Source organism: Anolis sagrei, chromosome X, assembly GCF_037176765.1.
Source record: "Anolis sagrei isolate rAnoSag1 chromosome X, rAnoSag1.mat, whole genome shotgun sequence".
In the NCBI taxonomy this organism is placed as follows: Eukaryota; Metazoa; Chordata; class Lepidosauria; order Squamata; family Dactyloidae; genus Anolis; species Anolis sagrei.
In genome coordinates, this window is record NC_090034.1 from 39,129,724 (window position 1) to 39,152,675 (window position 22,952).

A 22,952-nucleotide genomic window follows, 5' to 3' on the forward strand; every position below is an offset into this window, starting at 1 on the left:
TTGCCTCAGGCAGTAACTTAGCTGCTGATCAGTGTAGACAACAATATTGAATTAGACGGATCAATGGTCTTGGTTTGGTATAAGGCAGCTTCTGATCTTCATGATGTGTGTGGATAAGATGTAATGGCTCTTAATTCCTTATAATTTTCTTGTTCTTTCACCCTTCTTTTTTTCATACAACGCTTTTATGGACTTGAGTGCTCCCAGGCAAGAGTGCTGCTAAATAAATATTTTAAAATAAACTGAAGCTGCACCACACATCTGTTATTTCCACTGTTCCATCAGACGGTTTCTGGCTTATTTTATCTTTGTAGTTTAACAGGATAGGGTTTATTAAAGAGCATGCCTTTCCTCTCCTAATGGGTAGAAGGATGGAATCTATTGTCCAAAGACTTTGCCTGCTCTTCAATATTTTAGCAAGGGAGGACGCAGGATGATGCCTGGGCACTTGAGTCAGTATTTGTGGATGCTGTTTTCAAAATCCCATTTTGGGATTTTGGTGGTTGGACGGAGGTAGAGTAGAAAAGCTGTATAAAGGCTGCATGTCCCAGCTCTCTGCCAAAAAAACCCCTCTGTTTAATGCAGTCCATTTTGCAACTCTATAGGGAGACATTACCACCAGCTTTTGCCTCATTTTGGAGGCCTGTCTTTAATTTTTGATAAGCAATAGTAATAACACAGGCGCTCAATCACACGGCAAAGGGAAATAAGATGACAAAGCAGTCATAAAAATTACAGCAAAGGGGACAGAAATGTAGGAAGAGGAAGAAGAGAGGAAAAACTTGATATTTTGTGTACCTATATGCTCTTGCTCTCTTCAAGATACACACACACACAAAGTTTACTTTATGGATAAAGCTAGAGAGGAAATTTCAAAAACATCACAATGCAGTTAATGCAGGTGATTTTCAAAGAAGAGTCCAAAACAATTATAAAGTTCCTTGCAATCTGACTGAATACATAATGCTGGCAAAACCTTATGGGTTTGCAGCTGATTTAGTACTGCCAATTTTCTTCTACAACTAACTAGGGGCCTTTCTGCACTGCTCTTTATCCCAGGATCGGATCTCAGATTATCTGCTTTAAACTGGAATATATGAGTCCCCAATGCCAGATAACCTGGGATCAGATCCTGGGATAAAGGGGCAGTGTAGAAGGGCTCTTGGTTACACTGCCTGCTCCATAGTTCATTATAGTTTTATCATCATCCTGTCTTTTTTCTTTTCCCCAGTTTGGCACTTAAAGCATTTAACACTTGGTGTTGTGTGCCTTCAAGTCATTTTCAATTTTTGGTGACCCAAAAACAACCCTATCACAGGGTTTTCTTGCCAAGAATTATTCAGGTAGGATTTATTTTTGTCTTGTTCTGAGGTTGAGAAAGTGTGACTTTTTCAGAGTCAACCAGTGGGTTTCTAAGGCCTCTAGAGCAGTGGTTCTCAACCTGTGGGTCCCCAGGTGTTTTGGCCCACAACTCCCAGAAATCCCAGCCAGTTTACCAGCTGTTAGGATTTCTGGAAGTTGAAGGCCAAAACATCTGGGGACCCACAGGTTGAGAACCACTGCTCTTGACTTTTTGTCCAATACTCGAACTGCTACACCATACTGGTTCTCACTAGAGTTGTGCACAGAACGTGTTTCTCCTGTTTCTTTCGTTTCTTAGGGAGCATAAAACAGGAAGCCCCCTCTCCGCTTGAAAATCAGCTGGAGATGAAAGCAAGCTGTAGCCGATCCCGGCTTCAAGCCTGCTTTTGTGTGCAGCTGCAGAGGCGGCTCAACACAGTACGCAAATTACGCTTTTGCGTATAGTGCGCGTATCGGGGGGGGGTGCGCTCTTGAGGAGGTCTTGAGGTGCCCCTGCCCCGAAGAACACCAAGAGGCAGCTCGCTCTCCCTCCCTCCTTCCCTTACAAGTGCCCATTGTGCCTTTCCTCCTCCTCCTCACAGGGCAAGGGAGACAAAAACGCCAGTGTGCGTCCCTCTCCAGGTGTTAGGAAGTGCGCAGAGAAGGAGGGGTGATGCAGGGTGCGCACTTCCTAACACCAGGAAAGGGACGTGCAGCAGTGTTGCCGGGCACGTGGAAAAAGAGGTGTGCACGAGGCCTCTTTTCCCGCATGCAATTGGCTGGTCGCTATCTGAAACCATAGTGTTTTTTGAATGGATTTGAATATTGGGTTGCTGTGAGTTTGGCCATGTTCTAGAAGCATTCTCTCCTGACGTTTCGCCCATATCTGTGGCAGGCATCCTCAGAGGTTGTGAGTTCTGTTGGAAACTTAGGCAAGTGAGGTTTATATATCTGTGGAATGACTACCAGGTACTGTTTACCCACAAGCATCAAGAAATTACATATATTAGAAACCAACTTTCTCATTACTTTCTTTTCAAGATCACCAGACTTGATCACAGCGATGCGTGTCAGGGGACAGCTAGTGTATGTGTCAGCCCTTCATGTGTTTTGGACTTCAACTCCTACAATTCCAAACAGCCAGTAGGAAGTCCCAAATACCTGGAGGGCCAAAATTTGTCCATGCCCATATATATACACACACGGCCCTATATATATATACGTTTTTTGGGGGGGGGGGCGCCAAAATACTGTTTGCTTACCATTGAAAATTACCTAGGGCCGCCTCCCAGAACTTGCCTCCTTGTCTTGGAAAGAGAGTGTGTATGTGGTGTGCATGCCCAGAAAGCAGGCGCACCTGCACGTACCTGCAGTTGAGCGCCTCTTACTCTAGAGCGCCTCTTACTCATGCGCACTTTTGAGACATGCACGCCATGGGACACATGCACTCTCTTTCCAAGGAGAGTGCATGCATGGCATGGTGTGCAGGCCCGGAAAGTACACATGTCTCCAGCTGAGCACCTCCTCTACAGCTTACACAACAGGCAAGAAGCCTCCTTAAAGCATACACTGGGAAACGGAGCCTGGGTGGGAAGCCCCTCCCCATAATGGTCCTATAGAAAATGGACCTTTCAGGGCCCTAAACCAAAAATAGATATCTGAAATGGATAGGGCCCCTCAACAAAAGCCAGGACACGAAATGGGGCAAGGCTCACCCAGAATGCACAACCCTAATTCTCACCTCTGGTAGCTTAGAACGGTTAAAATAGACATAGTTAAAAAACTAAAAGTATAAATAAGTTAGAAAGGAATTAAATCATCATAAAATTAAAGCAAATGAATACAGGTTCAACACATTACACTATGTAACAAAAATAAAAAAAAATGTTGCTAGTTTGAAAGTGTTATTCTTGTTTAATTTTGTGGTACTTACTTTGAAAGGAGTTGCTATACTCAAAAAAATCATTTTTGTGGCTGCCAAAACAATGTTGAATTAGTTGAGACTCACAACTTCATCAAAGAGGTCGATTTACCTGTTGTATGCCATTTTATCTCCCCTTTCACCATGGAGCCCATTATACAACACAGAGGGACTTCTGGCCAGGCTCTGTGGTAAAAGAGGTGAGGAAGTCCCTATGGGTTGTATAATGGGCCACCACAACAGCAGCACGGGAAGCTTCCAGTGTTGCCTTTGGAACAATGGGGGGAAGCCGGGCAGCAACACTACCCCCCGTGGGATGGAAGTTCCACCATACACAGCACTCTATTTATCTATCACACCCAGGAGTTTTACAATTTTACCCTTTGCATTTAGCTCAGCTCACCTTGTTTAAATTCTTTTATCATTTTATATTTTGTGTTATTACATTATTGTCGTTATTTTATTGTATTACTTTGTTATTGTCAACATTTATTTAATGTTATTATCTGTTGTATGTATTTTATTTTGCCTTATTGTAATTACTTGGGTTTGGCCTCATGTTAGCCGCTCCGAGTCCCTTCGGGGAGATGGTGGCTGTGTATAAATAAAGTTTTATTATTATTTGAAACACAACAAGATGAGTCCACAGCAAACAAAATCGCTCTGCTGGCTGGTGTATCGGATCACACGTCAGACACTTCCCAAGTGTCTAGGACTGTGTCATGTATCACCAAATAATGTGTGCAGATCCCAGTAAGGTGGCCCTTTGTAGCTGGCAGATGGTAATTTTGTCAGCTCCGATTGTGTTTAAGTGCAGGCCAAGGTCTTTAGGGACTGCACCCAGTGTGACGATCACCACTTGGACCACCTTTACGGGCTTGTGCCAGAGTCGTTGCAGTTCGATCTTTAAATCCTCGTTTCCAGTTGTATCCCTTCAATCCAGCTGTCACCTGGGATTACAACATCCACAATCCATACTTTGTTTTTTAATACAATCGTGAGGTCAGGAGTATTGTGCTCCAAAACTCTGTCAGTCTGAATTCGGAAGTCCCAGAGTAGTTTGACGTGTTCATTTTCTATAACTTTTTCAGGCTTGTGATCCCACCAGTTCTTTGTCACAGGCAGATGCCAATTTTCTCCTACAACTAACTAGGGTACTTTCCACACTGCTCTTTATCCCAGGATCTGATCCCAGATTATCTGCTTAAACTGGAATATATGAGTCCTCAATGCCAGATAACCTGGCATAAATAGATAACTCAACAACTAGCAGCATGGCTTATTTTTTTTAAAGATAATAATGCAGCAGGCATTGAAAATATCCTACCTGAAATAGCAAGAACTTTGCTTGAAGTACAGGTGTCAAGGTGTAGAATTTGTTGTGGACTTGGATAGGTAAAGGTAAAGTTTTTCCCTGACATTAAGTCCAGTCGTGTCCGACTCTGGGTGTTGGTACTAATCTCCATTTCTAATTTGAAGAGCCTGTGTTGTCCGTAGACACCTCCAAAGTCATGTGGCTGGCATGACTGCATCATCATCATCATCATTATCATTATTATTATTATTATTATTATTATTATTATTATGGGGGTCCAGGTAAGTCAAGTGACGCAAGACGTGGAGTGACTGGTTCTCCACGCCCCCTGCCAGGACCCCATGGATTCACCACGATGTGTGGCAAATCCTCATTTCAATGTGACAAGGGCACTTATAACACATTCATTGAAAAACTGTAGCAAAATGTTGTGTGGGATGTCCCGGAACCTGAGCCACTAGCAGCATTTTTAATTGGTCCCAGAAATGAACCTACAGCCAGTTGGGCTGTTGTGAAAAGGGAGTTGAATGCTTTTATATTGCTTGAAAATATCAGTGTATTCATATTGTTGCTTATTGTAAAAACACATTTTTATTACTAATTGTTAATTCCTGTAACTTGTTTGGCTTTCTGTGTGAGCTGCCTTGGAGGAGGAAACAAGCATTTCTATTTCGAAGGTGTTTTAAAGAGACCTGAGGTTAAACACATATACACACACACAATCCCATAGTGTAAGCTCAACCATGCTATGTGTCAAAGATCATTTGTATTCCAAGCATTCTTACAAAAAAATTGTGAATCCCCATTTTGCTACTATCTATCGGAAAGCCAGCGATCCAAATATCTTAAATGCCAATACTGATGCACTCAGTATTCAATAGACATCAATTCATACAAACTGCAGTGTAACCATTTTTCACTAACAAGAGATTTCAAGAGGCTTACAAGGGTAATAAATTGTAAAGTAAGAACATTTCTTATTGTTTGGGGAGGTAACAAATCTTGCAGAAGGACAATCAATGTTGATAGAGCAGGGAGGGGAAATGGGAGGGAAGGCTGGCTTGTTGAGCCCAGATTAAAATTAATGCTGCCAATCCTTTAGTTTCCATTTCATTTGACCAAGTTTCTTTCCCTCCAGCTTGCCATTATCGCTGCTGACAATTGTAGCATGAGAGCACTCAACAACTAGCAGCATGGCTTATTTTTTAAAAAATAATAATGCAGCAGGCATTGAAAATATCCTGCCTGAAATAGCAAGAACTTTACTTGAAGTACAGGTGTCAAGGTGTAGAATTTGTTTTGGACTTGGATGGGTAAAGGTAAAGGTTTTCCCTGACATTAAGTCCAGTCGTGTCCGACTCTGGGAATTGGTACTCATCTCCATTTCTAAGTCGAAGAGCCGACGTTGTCCGTAGACTCCTCCAAAGTCATGTGGCTGGCATGACTGCATGGAGCACCGTTACCTTCCTGCTGGAGCGGTACCTATAGTTGTATATTCTGACCAGGCAGGGAGTTAGACTACATAGGCCTTGTGGCACCTCACAAATATCTGATTCTATGAAAAGTAATTTAGTCACATTGTTTGCTATAGGCTTTTGAAGTAATGAGTTGTCAATACTTCTTACAATGCATACAAACAACTCGTATCATTTTGCTCATTACCTTTCCCTTTGATTGCTTAAAACACTTTAACATTAATCTCAGAAAAGTATACACATGGAAAAATATGTCAACATGTCCTTTAAAAGGGCAAAATATTAACATAAGCTAGTGAGATGTGGGATAAATCACTGCTTCTTAAATTGTGGGTCCTGACCCCAAATGGGGTTCCCTCAGCTCAATGTTGAGATTGGGAAAAATTTGGAATCAAACTTCTTCTTCTTAGGTGATCCCTCGTAGCTTGAGGATGATGGTCTTCCAGATGTGGTGTCTTGGTGGTGGGTTCATAGGTGGTTGTGGAGCCCTATTCTTGATCCACATGTTCTCCTGCAGCGAGGACATCAGTTTCTAGATGGAAGGCAGCCCTGGTCAGGGTTGGCTTGACGTGCCTTCCTCTTGGCACATTTCTCCCTTTTGCCCTCCATTCATGCCTCTTTGAATTCTGCAGCACTGTTGGTCACAGCTGACCTCCAGTTACACCACTCAAGGGCCAGGGCTTCCCAGTTCTTGACATCTATGCCACAGTTTTTAAGGTTGGCTTTAAGCCCATTTTTAAATCACTTTTTCTGTCCACCAACATTCCATTTCCCGTTCTTGAGTTTGGAGTAGAGTAACTGCTTTGGGAGATGGTGATTGGGCATTTGGATAATGTGGCCAGTCCAGCAGAGTTGATGGCGGAGGAGCATTGCTTTGGTGCTGATGGTCTTTGCTTCTTCCACCGCGCTGACATTTGTTTGCCTGTCTTCCCAAGAGATTTGCAGGATATTTCGGAGGCAGTGCTGATGGAATCGTTCCAGGAGTTGCGTATTACGTCTGTAGACAGTCCACGTTTTCCAGGCATATAGCAGGGTTCCAGGCATATAGCATATAGAGGACAATGGCTTTATAAACAAGCACCTTGGTCTCCCCAAGGATGTTCCGGTCCTCAAACGCTCTCTGCTTCATTCAGAAAAATGCTGCACTCGCAGAGCTCAGGTGGTGTTGTATTTCAGTGTCAGTGTTGACTTTTGTGGAGAGGTGGCTGCCAAGGTACAGGATGTTGACAATTTGGCATCAGTAAAAGGTTTATGAATGCCACCTACTGGCTGTTTTAGATATTACATGAATTGGTTAGCAACAATGTGCCTTATTTACTGTGGACTCTGCAGCAAATGCTTCAGTTGACCTTTATAAAAATGGAAAATTAGTCTGTTTAGCAAGCCTTGCAAATGCTGATTAGTTATCAGCAAATGTTTGATTTTATGCCTATTTGGGGTTGTGTAAAAATTTGTCAGGCGGAAAGGGGTTGAAAGTGGAAAAGTTTAAGAAGTCCTGGGCTAGACAGTGCAACCGTTAGGTGGATTGGTAATTGGTTAAACAAATGAACCCAAAGGGTGCTCTAAAATTCTTCATCGTCATCCTGGAGAGGAGACCAGTAGAGTTCCACAGGCTTCTTACTTGGGTCCAGTGCTAATCTAAAGTACTGGTGTTACACTTTGGGAAACAGGTAATCATGGGATGAGGATGCCTGTTACACAACTGGTAAAATAATGTGATGTAGCTCCAGTGTAGTGGAATACAGCGACACTGGCACCAGTTTATGTTACACAAATGTTTTATCTTTTAGATTATTTGCTGAAGCTAACTTTAACAACTGGTCACTTAGTTATTTTCTGGCACTGGAAGTTCACCTTGATCTTCCTCCAAGAGGATTTATGATGTACTTCTCAGCTGCAGTTTGACAACCGAGACTTAAAATTATACCCAAGCTTTAGTTCCTATCAGAAAATATAGTTATTCTGTAGGCTAGTTTCTGGTCAACAGAACCTCTGTGGGCAACCTTACAGCTGCCATGGCAGCATGAGCAGACAATCTTGGAGAAACTTCACAACCAGGCAGATGCAATCCCAGCTAGCCAACTCCCATGCCCAGATGCTGTTGCCCGCAAACAACTTTACTTTTCAATCCCATGGCTGCCAAATACTGCAGCCACCATATGTGCCCACAGTTGCTGCTTTTGCCTGCCAGATCTGAGAGAAGAGAAGGAAGGCAAGGGGGTATTTCACACCAGATCAAATGCGGCAGCCAAGAATTCAGTCTAGGTTCACATTATTATTATTTATTGTTATTGTTTATAAGGGAACAGGAAAACCAAACAATGAAAAGATGAAGAATCCTAAAAGGTGTTGTGGGTTGTTGCTACAGTCTAAAACAGGGGTCCTCAAACTTTTTAAACAGAGGGCCAGGTCACAGTCCCTCTAACTGTTGGAGGGCCGGATTATAATTTGAAAAAAAATATGAATGAATTCCCATGTACACTGCACATATATTATTTGTAGTGCAAAAAACACTTTAAAACAATACAGTAATTAAAATGAAGAAGAATTTTAACAAATATAAACTTGCTAGTATTTCAATGGGAAGTGTGGGCCTGCTTTTGGCTGATGTGACAGGATTGTTGTTGTTGCTGTTGCATGCTTTCAAGTCGTTTCAGACTTGGGTTGACCCTGAGTGAGGGCCGGGTAAATGACCTTGGAGGGCCGCATCCGGCCCCCGGGCCTTAGTTTGAGGACCCCTGGTCTAAAACATGACCTATACAACTGCTCAGTGGCTTCAATGCCTCCACTCTCAGGCTTCCACTACCACTTGCTTTCCAGGTTTTTTGTATCTCTACTCCCACAATTCCAAATGATCTCTAGAACAGATCCATAGCGCTAGAATGACAGATTACAACTATATACTTCCAAGCTGTGATGACACAAAAGTGGGGCACAAGGGGTCTCACTAAAGTCAGAATGCCAGCAACTGACTTCACTACAATAAATATGTTTTCATTGCACAGGCCTAGTACTACCCCGTTTTTATGCAGACTTTGTAGTACTTAGCTTAAAATGCGTGAAAACAGTTTTGACCTCTTGGCAGGTGACAAAGATCATTTTTTCCCTTTGACATATGCACTTTTCTGTGATACTGAAGAAGGGAATTGCTAGGTAATCAGCTCTGCTGAAAATTAACACTCAAGTGAAGATGAAATGAATAAAATAGGACCCTGACTGCAGCAGCCAAACGGCTGTAGAAAGTAGTGGATATCGTCTAGCCATATCCTGCTAGCAAAGCCTCTCTCCTCCCATGACTTTCAAAAAATCACTGTCACTTTATCAACCTGTATTTATTTGCATGATGCATAATGGTCTTGTGCCAAATCTTATCACCAGGCATGGCTGTGAAACAGATGCACTCAGCACTAAGAAGGCATTGCAAAGCATATTTTGGGCTGTGTCCTGGACACAAGGTGAAGCTTGTTATTTTCTTTTATTTTCAATTTTCTTGGCCAAGTATATTGACTTTCACCAGATGAAGGTCCCTGGGCTTACAATTAACAGTTAATTAACTGAAATGATTTCATTCATTCATTCACTCCTAATAGAGCTGAACCCAAAATCTTGTTGATTTCCACAAACCATTCTTTAGCAATGTCAAATTAAAATTTCCACATTTTCCCATTTCTTTTTTACCATTTCTCCTATAGTTCTCATTTGCAGCTAGTTATCATTTCTTGATATGGGACTGCAGTAGCACAGTGGTTAAAGCCATTAGCTGCAGGAAAGGCTGTTAACTGGAAGGCCAACAGTTCAAAGTCACGAGTCAGAGTGAGCTCCCGATTGTCAGCCCTAGCTTCTGTCAACCTAGCAGTTCGAAAGCATGCAATGCAAGTAGACCAATAGGAACTGCCATGCCAGGAAGGTAAAAGGGCCCCACATGCCGGCAAAAAGATTAGAGATGTCTATGGACAGCAAAGCTCCTTCGGCATGGAAAATGGAACAAGAGCACCTCCCCATGGTCGAAAGTTGAGCATCGCCTCCAGACAACGGAGATAGAAAAAAGGGAAGGCCTTTACCTTATCTGTGTATTGTATGTTATTGTTAGTGTAAATAGTGTAAATAGGCATTGAATGCTTGCCTTATATGTATATAGTAATCCACTCTAAGTCCCTCCGGGGAGATAAAGCAGAATATAAGTAAAGATGATGATGATGATGATGATTATTATTATTATTATTTGAAAAAAATGAGCCTTCATACATATATATACATACACTTTAAGAAACACCTGAAAATGGAGATTTAAAATGGATTGTTTTCTTTTTCTTTTACTGGATCCAGGTTTGAAATCTATGGAGGTAGGGAGATTCTGCTGAAAGATAGAGATAATGCCTTCGTGTATATTTCTGCTTGGCAAAAAGGAGGCTGGACTACATGTCTCTTGGGTTCCCTGTCACTTTGATAGAGTTTTAGGTAAAACAGAGAGAGGCATAATATGCACTTTGTTCTTTGAGGTAGCCAAGGTCACAAAAAGACCCAGCATTAGAACAAAGGACTAACGATAAAACTATACATTTTAGATAGTACTAGCTGTGCCCTGCCACGCGTTGCTGTGGCCAACCTTCCCTCTCTCTTTCTCTCCTTCTTTCTCTCTTTCCTTCCTTTCTTCTTTTTCTTTCCCTATGTCTCATCTTTCTTCCATCTCTACCTGTTTCTTTCCTCCCTGCTTCTCTCCTTTCTTCCTTCCCTTTTTCCCTCCTCTCATTACTTCTTGACTGTCCCATTTAATAAGGAAATTAAGGGGAAGGAAATGAAGAATGGGAAAGAAGGAGGAAAGGAAGGAGGGACAGGAAGGAAGGAAAAAAGGAGGGGGAAAGAAGGGAAGGAAGGGGGAAAAAGGAGGGACATGAAGGGAGGGAGGAGAAGGAAGGTGGAAGGAAGGAGGGGGATGAAGAAAGGAGGGAGGGAAGGAAATAAGGGTGGAAGGAAATGAAAGGGAAAGAAGGAGGAAAGGGAGGGAGGAAAAGAAGGAAATGAAGAAGGAAGGAGGGACAGGAAGGAAGGAAAAAGCGAGGGAGGGAAAGAAGGGAAGGAAGGGAAAAAGGAGGGACAGGAAGGGAGGAAGGAGGGAAAGAAAGGAGGGGGGTGAAGAAAGGAGGGAGGGAAGGAAATGAAGGAGAAGGAAATGAAGAAAGGGAAAGGAGGAAAAGGAGGGAGGAAAAGAAGGAAAGGAAGAAGGAAGGAGGGACAGGAAGGAAGGAAAAGGGGAGGGAGGGAAGGAGAAGGAAGGAAGGAGGGGAAGAAAGGAGGGAGGGAAGGAAATGAAGGAAGGGAAAGAAGGAGGAAAGGGAGGGAGGGAGGAAAAGAAGGAAAGGAAGGACGGACAGGAAGGAAGGGAAGGAGGGAAAGAAGGAAAGGAAGGAGAAGGAAGGAAGAAAAGGAAAGAAAGGGAGGAAAGAAGGGAAGGGAGGGAGAGAAGGAAGGTCCTTCATTCAAGCACCGTGGACCTCCCCCCTCCCCCTCCCCCTCCCCTTCTTCCTTGCGTGGATGCTCCGTTGCTGCTGCCATTGCTGCTGCTTTCCCAACAGGTAGTGAGGGAGCCTGTGTGTGTGTGTGCCGCGCGGGGGGTGGGGGGTGGGGGTGGGGGTTGAGGGTGTGTGTGTGTGTGCCGGAAGGAAGGGGGCATGTCTTACTGGCGTGAATGTGTGTGTGTGTGGCGGAAGGTGTGAAGGAGCGTTGTGTGTGTGTGTGTGTGTTTGCGACGGGGAGGAGTGAGTCAGGGAGGGAAGGGGTGGGGGGAAAGGAAGGGGGCGTGTCTTACCGGCGTGAGTGTGCTTGGGCCCGCCGCGGCGAAGGGAGGGGGCATGTCTTACCGGCGGAGGGTGGGAGGAGGGAAACAGTGAGACAGGGAGGGAAGGGGTGGGGGGGGGAGGGAGGGAGGGAGGGGGCGTGTCTTACCAGCGTGAGTGTGTGTGTGTGGCCGCGTGAGCAGGGTAAGATGAAGGAGGGTGAGTTGCGATGGTTTGGACAGGGCGGTAAGCGGCGCGGCGTGAGGATGGGGGCGTGGCTTGCGCGGAGGGAACGTTGGCCGCCAGGCCATGTGCGCGTGCCAGGGAACTTGCGGCTGGGTGCCAATGCGCATGCTCAGTTGTTTTGCCGTTTTGTGAGTGTGGTGTTGTGTTGTTTTTGATTTTGATTGGGTTTGTTTGTACCTAGTGGGTTGAGGTATGTGCATGGGAATTTTGGTTAATTTCTGTTGGGGGGTTTTTGAGTTTTGCTTCCTCATACGACGCCACTTCGGATTTTATATATATAGATTCAAATTTCTTTCTCAAAGACTGGTAAAAGCTGACTAAGAACAGAGGTGCTGCCAGAAGGTTAGTGGGGAAAAACAGTATCTAGGTGAACGGGCTTCAATTCTGTAAACATATCCACACCTAATTTTATGTTAATTTCTTGCTATCTGTTTTTTTTTTTACCCCAAATGCATATGTGCAGTGCAGTTTGGATCTATATGATGTAATGTTGTCTGCATAGCCAATCACATGAGATTTACATATGAGGGGCTGCTGATAAATCTTTGGCTTTGTGTTCTTGTTTTGTGTCTATGGTAATGAATATTACATCACATGAAAGCCTTATGTGTCTAATATATGTTTTCAAAATTTTGTGTTTGTAGCTTATGGCAACAGTGATCTAGGTACGCGGGAAAACAAAATGGCGGAAGCTAAGGCGCTATTCACAGCAAATGAGAAAAGAGGAGTGATAAAATTCTTTTTTCTGCAAGGAAAGTCCATGAAGGATATTCATGGTGATATGTCGCAGACATTGGGGGATTAATGCCATTCATATTCTACAGTTATGAACTGGGTTGCCAAATTTAAAACGAACCACTTCAGCACCAATGATGAGGAATGTCCTGGACGACTGAGAGTGGTTGTTGTTCCAGAGATCTTCGATGCTGTGCACAACCTCATACTGGAGAATTGGCAAATTTCAGCTAAAGGAATAGCAGGCATCATGGGGATTTCTCATTAACGTGTTTGTGTCACTATCCATGAACATTTGAACATGAAGAAGCTCTCTGCAAAGTGGTCTCCAAATGTTTGAAAACAGATCAGAAAAGCATGCGAGTGAAAACTTCCCGGTCCATTTGTCAGCATTTCTGGACTGATAAGAACTTCCTGGATCCACTGGTCACTATGGATGAGACCTGGATTTATTTGTGTGACCCTGAAACCAAGGAGCAGTCTAAAGAGTGGAGGCACCATGGTTCTCCTCATCCAAAGATGTTCAGGGTGCAAAAATCAGCCACTAAGATGATGGCGTCTATGTTCTGGGATAAGGAGGGCGTGCTGCTAGTGGACTACCTTCAAATTGGTTCCACCATCAATGCAAGATATTACAGTGAACCTCTGGACCAATTGAAGGCAGTTCTGAAGGGCAAAAGGTGCAACAAGTTGTCCAAAGGAATCCTGTTCCTATATAGACAACGCCTCCGCTCACACTGCACAAGCGACCATGGCAAAATAAATAAATAAATAAACAAACTTTATTTATACCCTGCCACCATCTCCCCAAAGGGGACTCGGGGCAGCTTACATGAGGCCATGCCCATCAATACAGAAAAAACAATATAACACAAAAACACAACAGAAAATAAAATAACATAAAATACAAAACCAATGTAAATATGCAGCACAGCAATATAAAATCAAAACATTAAACCACTAAAAATGATCACAGTGGGCAGGGGCAGTTCAAAGATTAAAATTTTAAAACACTGGGAGATACAGCAATGTAAAATATCAGGAAGGGGATCCGGGGGGATAAGGTAGGAGTTCATTGCACAAACCAGAGAATAAAGTGCTTCTGTTGGAGCTAGGCTTCCAGCTGGTTGACCACCCATCTTATTCAACAGATCTAGCTCCCTCCAACTATCCTCTGTTTCCAAACCTGAAGAAACACCTCAAGGGTACCAAATTTCACACCATTTCTGATGCCATGGCTGCTACGGATGACTGGTTTGAGGCACAACTGAAATCCTTCTTTTTGCAAGGCTTACAGAACTTGGAATGCCGGTGTAAGAAGTGTGTTGATATCAGTGGAGAGTATGTGTAATAAATGTAAAGTTTCATCTTCCTATCTCATTTCTTTCTGAGTAAAGCCAAAGACTTATCAGCAGCCCCTTGTATATACAGAAAATTTACAAATTTCTGTTCAAGTTTACACGCTTTAGACAAAACTGGACTTTTGGGAACTCTTTTTCAGCTTTTTTTCTCCATTCAGAATGCCATATTCAAGTCTATAGTTGATTTCCTATGTTATTTTATTCAAAAATTCATGACAACAATAGTGATTTGCTCAATAATGGCAAAAGGGTTCATTTGATGATTACTCTTGCGAATTCTAGTTCAAATCCTCCTGACAGTGTGGCACTAGATAGTGAAGGAAATGTGATAGGAAGGAAATGAAAGAGGGACACTGGATAAGAAAGCCATTGGAAAAATGTGGTTGTTCAAAGTCAGCAGATAATGACCCATTTAATCAATTGCTGAATGATTCAATGAATCATTAGCTGGGACCAACAATAAGATCCAGACCTTGGCTGTATAACCCTGGAAAAGAGTAACTGCTAGCACCGTGCACAGATTGAATTTCATACATACTCTTCACATTTCTAACTGCTACACTATATTCTTATTCAAAACATCTATCTATACACACAATAAAAGTGAAAATGTGTGTATGTGTGTATATGGCAGAGATGTCTGTTTACACAGAATCTAGCCTCCACAAGCAGGGCAGGAGACACCCATGGCCCTCCCAAAACTGACCATGAACATGTCCAAGAGCCCTGCCAATGTCCTCCACAAATGCCATCCTGCCCACCACCCAAGTGAAGGCTTTTATACGGGGACCATTTCAGCCTAGATTTTCTGTTTTTCCTCCACCAAAGACACCTTCCAGGGTTCCTTTCTCTCTCATTGCATGACCCTGCCCACTGCCTCTCCCTTAATTAACCCTTTCATATCACATACAGCAAACAGAGGAATTGATCAGCAACTGAACATCTGCAATCAATGAGCACTCTGGGCCCCACCAACGGTGACCTTTGACCTCACTTAGCACACAGAACCCACACAACCAGCAAAAAATACAGGAGGACTTTAGGAAAAATTCACCTTGATTCAGAAGAATTATAGTTCACTTACATCCAGAGAGCATTGTAAATGCAAACCATGGATCTGGGCCACATTTGCCATGCATACCCAATATGCCTAAATTTTAATACTGGTGGATTTGAGGTGGAATTGGCCTTGACATTTGTTAGTTGTTGATAATAGGATTTATAGTTCACCTGCAATCAAAGACTACTCCAAACCCCACCAATGATAGACCGGGACCAAACTTGGCACAGAGAATCCCTGTGATCATCTGAACATACTGCAGGGGTTTGGGGGGGGGGGGGGGGGAATTGACATTGACTTGGGAAGTTGTAGTTCACCTGCATCCAGATGAACAGTGACCCCCACCGACAATGGACCAGGACCAAACTTGGCCAACAGAACATACTGGACAAGTTTGGGGAAAAGGGAATTATAGTTCACCTGCATGCAGAGAAACAGTGACCCTCACCGACAATGCACCTGGACCAGACTTGACACAGAAAACCCCCATGCCCAACTGAACATACTGCAGGGGTTTGTGGGAATTGGCCTTGATTTTGGGAGTTGTAGTTCACCTGCATCCAGAGAGCACTGAACCCAGTCAACAACAGATCTGGACCAAACTTGGCACACAGAACCAACATGGTCAACTGTGAATACAGCGGGGTTTGGGGGTGATTGCCCTGGGAATCTGGGAATTGTAGTTCACCCTCATCCAGAGAGCACGAAACCCAACTGACAACGGATCTGGATAAAACTTGGCACACAAAACTAAAATGGCCAGCTATGAATACTGCCAGGGTTTGGGGAGGATCGACCCATGATTCTGGGAATTGTTGTTCACCCACACCAAACTGAGAATACCTAACACCCAAAAACAATGTCTTTTCTGGGCATCGCCAGGTCCCCAAGCTAATATGATATAAATATTAGGCTTGGGCGGTTTCGTTTGTTACTTTCGTAATTCGTTATTAATTCGTATTTAAATTAGCTTACAATCCAATATTGAGCCATGCAGGACTACTGTGAGGAGTAATTAAAAATCAAAACAATTTTTCCAATTTATTTCGTAGTGTTCCGTAATTGTTTCGTAATTGGTTCAAAATTGTTTTGAAATTGTTTTGTAATTGTTTCGTAATTATTTCCGTATGTTTGGTGCAAGTTTTATAGTTGTTGTTTGTTTTATCAGTGATAAAAAATAAATTATCACACCAACAGTCAACAACAGAGGGAGAGGGAAGCTTCAGAAGTTCCCCCTGTCCCATTTGGAGGGTTTTTTTAGCATATTGCGCAATCGCGTCCGCCATTAACGAATCGATTCGTAATTTTACGAAATTTCGTATATTTCGAACTTTTTAAAAGGAAAATTTCGAAATTCTTTAAAAAAACGAAACGCAAGGGCCCCCCTAAAAACGAGACGAGTTTAGAACCAAATTTTTCCGTAGTTACCCAAGCCTAATAAATATTATTGATGGAATGTTTAGAGCTTCCTTTTGGCTGAATATGTTCAGGATAACAGTTGAAACAGAACACTGTACTGGCAAAAATGGTGGGATTTCAACCGGAGAAGCCCAAGTTCAAATTCTGATCACTTTTGAAGGCCTTCTCTACACTGCCATATAATGTCATTTCAAACTGCACATAATGCAGTTTAATTGCACTGAACTACATGAGTCTATACTGACTAAATAATACAGTTTCAAACTGCATTATATGGCAGTGTTTATGGGGCAAAGTGTAGCTGTATGACTATGAGGTGTATGAAGTGTAGCTGTAGGATCTTCAACTTTTCTGCATGTGTTATGAATTCTGAATAAAACACACAATTTTTGAGGGGGAATAACAATGACTTCTTTGTTCATTGAAAATAGTAGAAAATGCACAAAAATGTGCATAATCTCGCTCATAAGTAGAAAACTGCCCTTGTTTGAGATAATAAATTAAGCAAAGATTTACACCGGCAATTCCATCTAGAGAAAACCCACTGAAACACTACAACTTACATATTGACTTAACAAGCTGTCCTTGATTCAGTGCCTCTAATCATGTCAGGTGTATAACCAAATAAATAAATTATAATGTTCACATTCAAACAACATTAAGGGAATGTAATAAAGCAGTGCAAATGCATACCAATTAAACATTATATGAATAACAGCAATCAAAGAATATAAAACATTCAAACTAATTTTAACACCCACAATAGACATATCAAAATGAACTCTCTTACCATTGCCAGTGGAACAATCCCCACAAGATCCTTCTGGCATATGAAGATTTCAGAGAGGGCTGTGTCTGTTGTCCTCTTTCGGGGATATTCCACTTGCCATGTGATGGGCTGCGTCCCAGACAGACTGCTGAAGCTGGCAATTTCAAAGTTCAATCTTACCACCTCACTGAACATATTGTTACTGCTACTCCTGGGAAGAAGGCAAGGGAGAGGAAGAAAAAGAGAAAAGGCATTAGATCAAATAGAGTGGGAAATAATACACCCTAAGTAAGGCAAAGCTAAAAGTTTGAGCACTTCCGTTCAGATTTGAAGCAGAGGAGATTGCATGTGAGAACCATTTCTGATGAAAAAACTAATTGATGTGTTCTGTTGTGGTGAATGGTTAGCAATTTCTTCCCTTTAATTTCCTTTAACAGCAATTCTTGTTTTCTCTCATTCTTGCAGTCACTCATTCTGTCTCTCTCTGGTGCCTCAGCTCAGAGGCAAGGATGCAATGGCTTGCAGTGTATTGCTTAACAGGGTGTACCAGCATTAATATAGCCAGTTCAGATACAACAATTGGAAAGACCAATACTTGATCACATTTTACACCCTGATCAGATGTGAGAAGGGGAAAATGAGGCTAGCCTGTCCCCTCAGATGCCACTCTCCCCACATAGATAACAACAATCAGAAATGCAGGCCAGAGCTTTCCAAACATTTCATGTTGGTGACACTTGTTTTAAATGTGCATCATTTCATGACACAATAATTCAGTTTAGCTAGCGATCCGAAATAAAACTAACCTCTTATACAAGATATGGGCTACATAAATTATAATAACAAAATATATCATGACACAACATGTCTCATGAAAACCTTTCATTTATATTTTAATAAGAAAGACATGAATGTTAATGGAGCTATTCATGCAGCTGAATCTTATCCCTCGGTAAAGCACATTGGATAGCTCCTCTAAATTTCATACTTGTGATAACTTACCAAGCTTACAAATAGAAATGGACTATTTAATTTATTTATGTTTCATTTAGATCCTGGGACTAGAAAGTTACAAATGAGTTACTTATAATTTTCTGCATTTTACAATAAAAAAGCTTAATACAGTACAACTATAACACATAGTACAATTATAACACAACATAAGTATCCTCATTCTGTTTCACTGAACAGACCATTAAACAGACTGTATTTAAGCACTTAGAAAGGAATGCCATACTCCTGAAAAGTCAACATGCTTCTAGAACATGGCCATACAGCCCGAAAAACCTACAATGAAGTGAAGTCTGTTTTGTAAAGTTTCTTGCACAGGAGTTGCTGGAAGGAAAAGGAGGTTAAAACCTGCAACACAATTATAAATCTGTTGTTTTGCTTGATTTATTTGATGTACCGTTTTTATGCATTTTATTAGATGTTCAGGGGAATATAAACAAGTTCTACCTTAGGAAGGGCAGTTAAGAGTTCTCCCATTGTTCGCAGTGGGAGGAAAAGAGCCATCACCATTGTTTAGAGAGCAAGGAGGCAGGAGCATGAAATGAAACAAAGGGGGAGGAAGAAAGAACTGGAAGTGTAGCTGAGGATGCACAGAAAGGAAGTGCATAATGTGGTGAAGCAAATGGAAGAGAAAAGAAGGTGAGAAATGTAAGGCTTCCAGGACAACATGCAAGGTGTGGAAAAGTACAAGGGAAGGTGTCATTTGTAGGTTATGAAGTTCAAGGGTTCATATGGGGAACTAAACTTATGGCTACATGGGGGGAAAGGCCACCCACCTCCCTGATAGATTTAAATATACAGTGCCATATGATTGTCACATCTTAAACTGCCAAGACGGGGGCTGACAACGGAAGAAAAAGTCTGGAATTGAAAGAGAGCAATAGCCCAGCTGCTCCTGCTTCTACCTGCTTCACTGGGGAGGCAAGCTGAATGTGACAGTCTTGAAGAAAGATTCACTTCCTCATCCTTCACTTTGTGTGGGGTGATGGTTGTTACTGTCAATTCAGGGTGAACATTATACAATTCTCAATACCCTCTGGTCTGTCTAAGCTGCCTTCTGATGAAGATTAAATTGCAGCACTTGGGCTGATTTCTCCAAGGACTGAGACTATTTTGGATCTTATTTATCTTGGTTTTGTAGGTTTGTGTTGATGTCTGAAATGACTGTTGTGAATGGCAGAGAGCCAACATGGGGTCATGGGCAGAATGCCAGAGTTGGAATAAGCAGACCTGGCATCATCAGGCCCGATTTGGGTAGGAAAGGGGTTTTGGATTCCATTAGAGCAACTCCAGCTGTCTTTGGGAGCTTTCTTGGCTCCTGACAAATCTGGTTTTCAAAAACAAATAAACCTATAAATCAGCTATTAATATCAGAGTCCTGCTTTTTGTTGGTGCTGCTAGCCACCAGGTTTCAGTTCTCAGAATCTGTGGCATCTCACCCCTAACATGACATACATCCATTGTCATTGAATAAAAAGTCAGCATGGTATAGTGGTCTGAGTGTTAGATTATGTATCTGGAGACCGGAATTCAAATCCCCATTCAGTTTATGAAACCCTGGGCATGTCAAGGTTTCAGCCTCAGAGGAAGGCAAAGGTAGAACACCTCTGAACAAATCTTGCCAAGAAAACCCTGTAGCATGCTTTGTTTTCAGCATCAAGTGGCTTGTTGTTGTTGTTTATTTGTTCAGTCGCTTCCAACTCTTTGTGACCTCATGGACCAGCCCACGCCAGAGCTCTCTGTCAGCCGTGCCATCCCCAGTTTCTTCAAAGTCAAGCCAGTCACTTCAAGGATACCATCCATCCATCCATCTTGCCCTTGGTCAGCCACTCTTCCTTTTTCCTTCCATCTTCCCCAGCATCATTATCTTCTCCAAGCTTTCCTGTCTTCTCACTATGTGGCCAAAGTACTTCATCTTTGCCTCTAATATCTTCCCCTCCAGTGAGCAGACGGGCTTTGTTTCTTGAAGTATGGACTGGTTTGATCTTCTTGCGGTCCAAGAGACTCTCAGAATTTTCCTCCAGCACCACAATTCAAAAGCATCTATCTTCCTTCACTCAGCCTTCCTTATGGTCCAGCTCTCGCATCCATGGGTTTCCACAGGGAAACCTATGCCAGGAAATCAGAAGACATTTACTTCTTGGGAGGAGAGCAATGACCAATCTCAATAAAATAGTGAAGGGTAGAGACATCACACTGGCAACGAAGATCCACATAGCTAAAGCAATGGTATTCCCCATAACTCCAAGTGGCAGCTGAAGCATTTGCTGCACATTTTTGAAAACAAATTCATGTAAATGTCTAAAACAGCCACTAGGTGGAAAATTACACAGGATTTTGGGGTGGGGGGCAACCTCCAAGTTCAGTTAGGGGACTCCAAATGAGGTTGCAACCTTCAGTTTAAGAAGCTATGGTCTAGCCTACATATTACTAATGTCTTTGTGAGAATATCATGGGGGACTTTGTCAACGTTCTTACTGAAATCAAGATATACTACATCCCTGTAACTGTATCAAAAAGAGATAAGGTTCATCTGGCATGACTTGCTTTTGAGAAAACCAGCCTGAAAAAAACTAAAAAATACAGCCTGAAAAAACCTACAACAATCCAGTGATTCCAGCCATGAAAGCCTTTGACAATACAGACTTCAGTTACATTTGCCCTCCATGTTGTGACACTGATCCAAGTGAAGTGGAACTTCTCAGCTCCTGGTATATACGGCCTGGCTGGAAGAGCCCTTATAGAGGACAGGCCATAAATGTAGTTACAGGTCACTCATTGGCTAAACACACTCAAAGGCACAAACAGGTTTGCTTCTCACAAAATTGGAAAGACTGCACATTTGGGTGTATAACTCTGCTCCTACGAAGATTAAAGACTTGCTTTAAAATGGAAAAGAGAAAAAAGTTTGGAATTCAGGCAAGAGGGTACTGGGTGTCATGCCTAAGGAAATCAGAGAAATCTGGGTGGCTGGTTGGTATGGCAACTCTATTCACCATATTTTTAAAACCCTACGCTCAGCAGTTACTGTATGGAGACAAATTAGTTTACAGATCTGCATAAAAAGTAAGGAAAACACAGGTGCAGGGAAGTCGGAGAGTAGCTGAATCTTCAACAGTTAATACTGAATTAACAAGTCTTCCTCCCTCTCCCCACTCCGCCCCACCAAATATTTTTTATGGTGAAGGGAGATGAAAAGCAACCACCGCAAACTTCTGTAATTATTGATGCATTTTGCTGAGAAGTGAAAAGATATTTATGACAAGCCAAAGAACTGAGAATATTGAAGGTGTAAATGGAACAGCCTCATTCGATAAGCTTGACAAAAACAAGGATCAGAAGATATACTGAGAACATACTGGAAACTGGAGAATTTGGGTAAAGTTGCTCTTGCAGTCATCTATTCTGACTCCATAATTATACTGATGCCTGTGGGGCGCCCAATACAAAGGCCTGTGTGTACTGCTGATGTGGCATTTAGAAACGGAAGAGGCTTAAGCCCTATTGATTATCCTGACTAGAACTGACCCACTAAATTACTGAAACCGACTTACTAAGGCCCCATCTACACTGACGATTTAATGTGGATTCATGACGAACTGTGATGGCCACACATACTACCAGTGCACACTGCAGTGTGAATTAAAGGGTATATAGTGCATTCACAAAAGTTGCAGGAAAGTTCAAGTTATGATCTTTAATCTGCTGCAGCAGATGCCAATGCATCCCAGATCCCAGAGCAGCAAAGGGAGAGGTTGCTTACCTGTAACCGCCTTTCTTCGAGTGGTTATCTGTGAAATTCACACCTGTGGTATTTCCTGCACCAAGCAGTTTTTGTGGACTCTTTTAATAAGCTCTTCAGTCAGTGGACTCCAGCCCCATCCATTTCCAGTAGTATGAAGGTCTCAGGGACTGGCACTTTAGTTCCAGAGACGGAAAGCAGCTGCTCTTGGTAAGGCATGATGATGCGGAGAGGAAGGGTGAGTTGTGTGAATTTCACAGGTGACCACTCGAAGAAAGGTGGTTATAGGTAAGCAACCTCTCCTTCTTCAGTGTGGCATCTGTGAAATGCACACCTGTGGTAGACTGGCAAGTTTTCCAAAAGGAGGAGGGAGTTATTCCAATGCAACAAACAAAACCGCTCTACCAACCACTGTGTCTCTCTTTGCAAGGAGATCAAAGTGAGACATGAAAGTGAGTGCTATCGACCATATAGCCACTCAACAAATGTCTTCCAGCGGTACATCCATGAGGAAGGCAGCAGAAGCAGACATTGCCCTGGTGGAATGGGCTGTTACTTGAGATGGTAAATCTTGTCCCGCTAACCAGTAAGCCAACTGGATTGTAGACATAATCCATGCTGCGAGCCACTGGGTGGGTACTACAAGGCCTACCACATCATTGCAGTACTTCAGGAATAATCTGGTTATTTTCCCGAAAGGAGCAGTTCTTTGTACATAGAAAGCCAGAGCTCTGTGCACATCCAACAGGTGCAGTGACCATTCAAGAGGTGAGAATGGATCTT

General features: G+C 42.6%; 1 protein-coding gene across 1 annotated transcript in view; it reads right to left on the reverse strand.

Moving 5' to 3' along the window:
• Positions 1 to 22,952, reverse strand: part of TMEM132C (transmembrane protein 132C) — a 270,374-nt gene that overhangs the window by 58,195 nt on the left and 189,227 nt on the right. Inside the window, exon 4 of the mRNA XM_060785593.2 lies at positions 17,438 to 17,627. Coding sequence (XP_060641576.2) covers positions 17,438 to 17,627 — 190 coding nt within the window. The remainder of the gene's footprint in view (positions 1 to 17,437; positions 17,628 to 22,952) is intronic.